Genomic DNA, 3,389 nt, shown 5'->3' with positions numbered 1-3,389 from the left:
TTAGTAGCGGGGCGGCTTGGCAGCAGGCGGCCGCGTGTCACAAGCACCGCCCAGCGCGCGCTTCTGCAGACCGTCCACGGTCAAACACGCAGTATAATCCGGGTTGTTCTCCCACGCACCGTCGGCGTTGCCGGTGACCTTCTTCCACCCACTGATGGCAGTGTAGGGACCAGTGGCCGCAGTCACCGCCTCGTTCTGCATCTTGGCCTTGACGTCGGCCGCGAAGTTGGCCTTGTTCTGCTCAATTTACGCAGCGGCGTCTGTGAAGGCGATGCCGGCCGTGTCGATGGCGTAGACGTAGCCGTCGTCGTCGGTGAAGAACATGGACCTGTCCTTGCTTGCGGAGTACGAGACCAGGTAGGTGTCCTTAGGAAACATGTAGACGTGCGTCTCGATCGAGACCTTGTCGCAGCCGAGGGCCTTGAAGCCGCCAGCCGCTTTGATCGTTGCGGGACTGCGGGTGTCGTACTTAATTTGCCTTCACATCATCGAATGCAGATGATACTGGCCATACATAGCTCTAGGAAATCTTTCGTCACGGATGGGGGAGATGAAGTGTACTATACTGTACCAGTTCAACGTTCTCGTAGACTACCTACCTATAGTCCGTCTAAGAGGTAGGTGGGCAGTAAGCGGCGGAGAACCTCGATATTTCAATTTCAGGTCAGCTTGAGCCACTTTCACATTGCCTCCAGCCTTGCCATGCGCAGCAAGCACGCCTCCCTGAAATTTGAGCCCCGTCAGTCAAGCGTTGCAATGCGCCTTTAGACTGGAGCTAGTAGGGCGAGATGTTGATGCTGACGCCAACGCCTTGGCCTGGCTGTGTCAGCTGCCAGATGCTGGCGGTTGGGGCGGTTAAACGCACCGGTTCGTATCAACTACGATGACTGAATTATTAATACCGACTTTTCTGCGCTTTTGGTTACCTGGCCGATATTTAGCCCAGTTTGTGACCATCGGCCATGCGTTTAATTAATACAAAAAAAAAGTAAAACCAATATTATGTATAAATAAACTAGGATCTCGTATTTTAAAATTTACATCAATCTTGGTATACCGCCCGTTTATATTGATAACAACCTGTAAACTGCGGTTTATGCTTTTTATAAACGCTTAAGGGATCTTTTTTTTTTACTTAAATCCTGTCAAACTTATATAACTGCATATACTAAAGTCTTTTTTGCTGCCAGATTTTGGGTATTACCTCCAACTTAACGTATCGTTTATAAATTTATTTTCTCAAAGATTTCCGTATATTTTGTAGAGGGTTTAGGTTACGGGTATAAACCGGTTCTAAACTTAGTTTGACCCCTTTTTGAAGGTCCATTTTTGCAACCAGGTTTGCATTTGGTAAGCTATATAAACAGGGCGTTCTCAAAAGAGCGTTTACTTCAATTACGTCGGGTAACCATCTTGCGTATATAATAGGTATTTGAAGTAGCAGATTCGTTTGAAGCAAGTGGTGTTTTGGAACGCAAAGAATAAAGCGGAGTCGGTATTAGAAGGCACCACCATACGCCTTTTTTTAATCCGTTCTCTCACTCGCTCCTGTCCTTCCCCATTAATCCTTCAATGAAAACAAGTCCGGCTCCAGCAAACCTGAAGAAAAGCGTCCTCCAAGCACCAAGCACAAAATCCGAATCTCGGAACCGGAAATGTCGGGATTCGTCCATGACGCTATCGTCCGCCACGCCTACGGCTTGGACCGCCGGTGGAACATCAACCCAGACCAAACACCCGCCATCTTGCGCACCGACCGTCGACCCATGCGGGAACCTGCAACCGCCCGATGGGGTCTGGACATCAGCGCCGCAGAGCCGGACGGTGACAGGGCGACTTTCTGTATACAGTATGCGGAGCTGGACAGGGTCAGAATGCTACATCCTGCATGCCAAACCCACAGGCACGGACGGCACTGGCGGCGCCAGAATCGAGTCCATCACCTCGGAACAGAAGCTCAGCGAGACTGCAACCGCCAGACATACGGAGAAGCGGGCCAAGACGCTGGCCGCTTATCTGTGCAGAAACTCATGTGGGATGTGCGCTGGAGAAGCTGCCTGCATATGATACTGCCGCGATCTGGGGTGGCGACGGTGATGATGAGGTGGAAGGGGGAAAGGACACACAGAGTTGGGATCTGGAAGGGGCCAGCTCATGAGGCATTTGATTATTTACAGTGAGGCGGGGACATCGACTCCAATATCTCAGCCAGGGCGCAGCACCATTTGTAACAAGCACGAGTTTTTACAAAGACAATTTTTAGCAAGGCTGACTTTTTCACCCAGAGGTTTTGGGTTTTCGATTGATTAAACCCCCAAATCAGGATAATTTGTTTAAAAAGAAAGAATGCATACATCGAAAAAACAACCAAATTTGGGGCAGTAGTTGTGGTAAAGTTGAGCGACCATTTTATACCGTTTGCACAGCTTGATCAATGTCGTGGAAGTTAGGCCGGGCTGGATTTCTTCGGGCAAGTCTTCCTAGAGGAAGTTCGTGCATGACGGGGGTTGACATTTTGGTGGTTATATAATCTCATGTTTTTTTTTTTTTTTTTTTTTGCTTCATGGATAGATATTGTGCATTTTTTTGTCTGTCCTGCTATGTTGAACATATGAAATCAGGGCATCCAAAGCATACAAGGACTTTTGGAATATATGCTTAGGGAAAGCGGGGAGTCATGTACAATCATAAAGGCTAGGCGGATTATTGATGGGACATGCGTTGACGCCGCAAGTATAAATCAAGTCAGGACAAGCCGGTATTTTACTCATCTTTTGCTTAAGGCATTCCAAAGACCCAAATGTTATAGACCACGGAAAAAAAAGAGAGACCAACCCCGCTTGTTGATCTTCAGGTTTCCAGCCACTGTCCAAGGCAACTGCCATGATTCTAGGAGGATCAAAACCCACTTGGTGCTTGCGCAGCTCAAGGCGATTTGCGATAAAGTTCCCACGTGCGTTTCAAGATGCCAAGGCACGACCGACATGTATCGAGGCCAGATTCTCCGCGGGGAAAAAAAAAAAAAAAAAAAACAGAATGCTGTACCAGAGACTTCTAGACAGTGGTGTTATCACTCAACGCATGCTTGTTGGGCGTGGGTTTCGGCGCATCCATGCAGCCACGCGAACGGCATATTGTGTGGGGTTGCTTTTTTTTTTTCTCTCTCTCTCGGCTTCTGGTTCACTGGGAAACTTGGCGATGCCATCCTTCATGCTGCTGGTAACTTTGGTTCTGCCGTCATAGCCGAGGCTCGTCGTAAAGTCCAGCGTCTGATTAACCATGACATTTAATAAATCTGTGGTACGCTTACGACTCATGAGATGGAGGATTTCGGGGAAAGGATCGTGAAGATGGACACCCCCCCGACAAGGTAAGGCTCCACGGGCTTT

General features: G+C 48.6%; 2 protein-coding genes across 2 annotated transcripts; one reads left to right on the top strand and one right to left on the bottom strand.

Moving 5' to 3' along the window:
- PpBr36_07870 (uncharacterized protein) lies at positions 1 to 454 on the bottom strand (the record flags this gene model as incomplete). Its single annotated transcript, XM_029895004.1, has 2 exons — positions 251 to 454; positions 1 to 151 (listed from the first exon to the last, which is right to left on the bottom strand). The coding sequence occupies exons 1-2, from the start codon at positions 376 to 378 to the stop codon at positions 1 to 3; spliced, it is 279 nt and encodes a 92-aa protein (XP_029748432.1). The 5' UTR covers positions 379 to 454.
- Positions 455 to 1,655: 1,201 nt separating this feature from the next.
- PpBr36_07869 (uncharacterized protein) lies at positions 1,656 to 2,067 on the top strand (the record flags this gene model as incomplete). The annotated part of the gene is made up of 2 exons (XM_029895003.1): positions 1,656 to 1,842; positions 1,904 to 2,067. The coding sequence occupies 2 exons, from the start codon at positions 1,656 to 1,658 to the stop codon at positions 2,065 to 2,067; spliced, it is 351 nt and encodes a 116-aa protein (XP_029747838.1).
- Between the last annotated feature and the right edge of the window lie 1,322 nt (positions 2,068 to 3,389).

This window comes from Pyricularia pennisetigena, chromosome 1 (genome assembly GCF_004337985.1).
Source record: "Pyricularia pennisetigena strain Br36 chromosome 1, whole genome shotgun sequence".
Classification (NCBI taxonomy): domain Eukaryota; kingdom Fungi; phylum Ascomycota; class Sordariomycetes; order Magnaporthales; family Pyriculariaceae; genus Pyricularia; species Pyricularia pennisetigena.
Note: the sequence above shows the minus strand (reverse complement) of the source record. Positions and strands in the feature narration are given on the sequence as shown.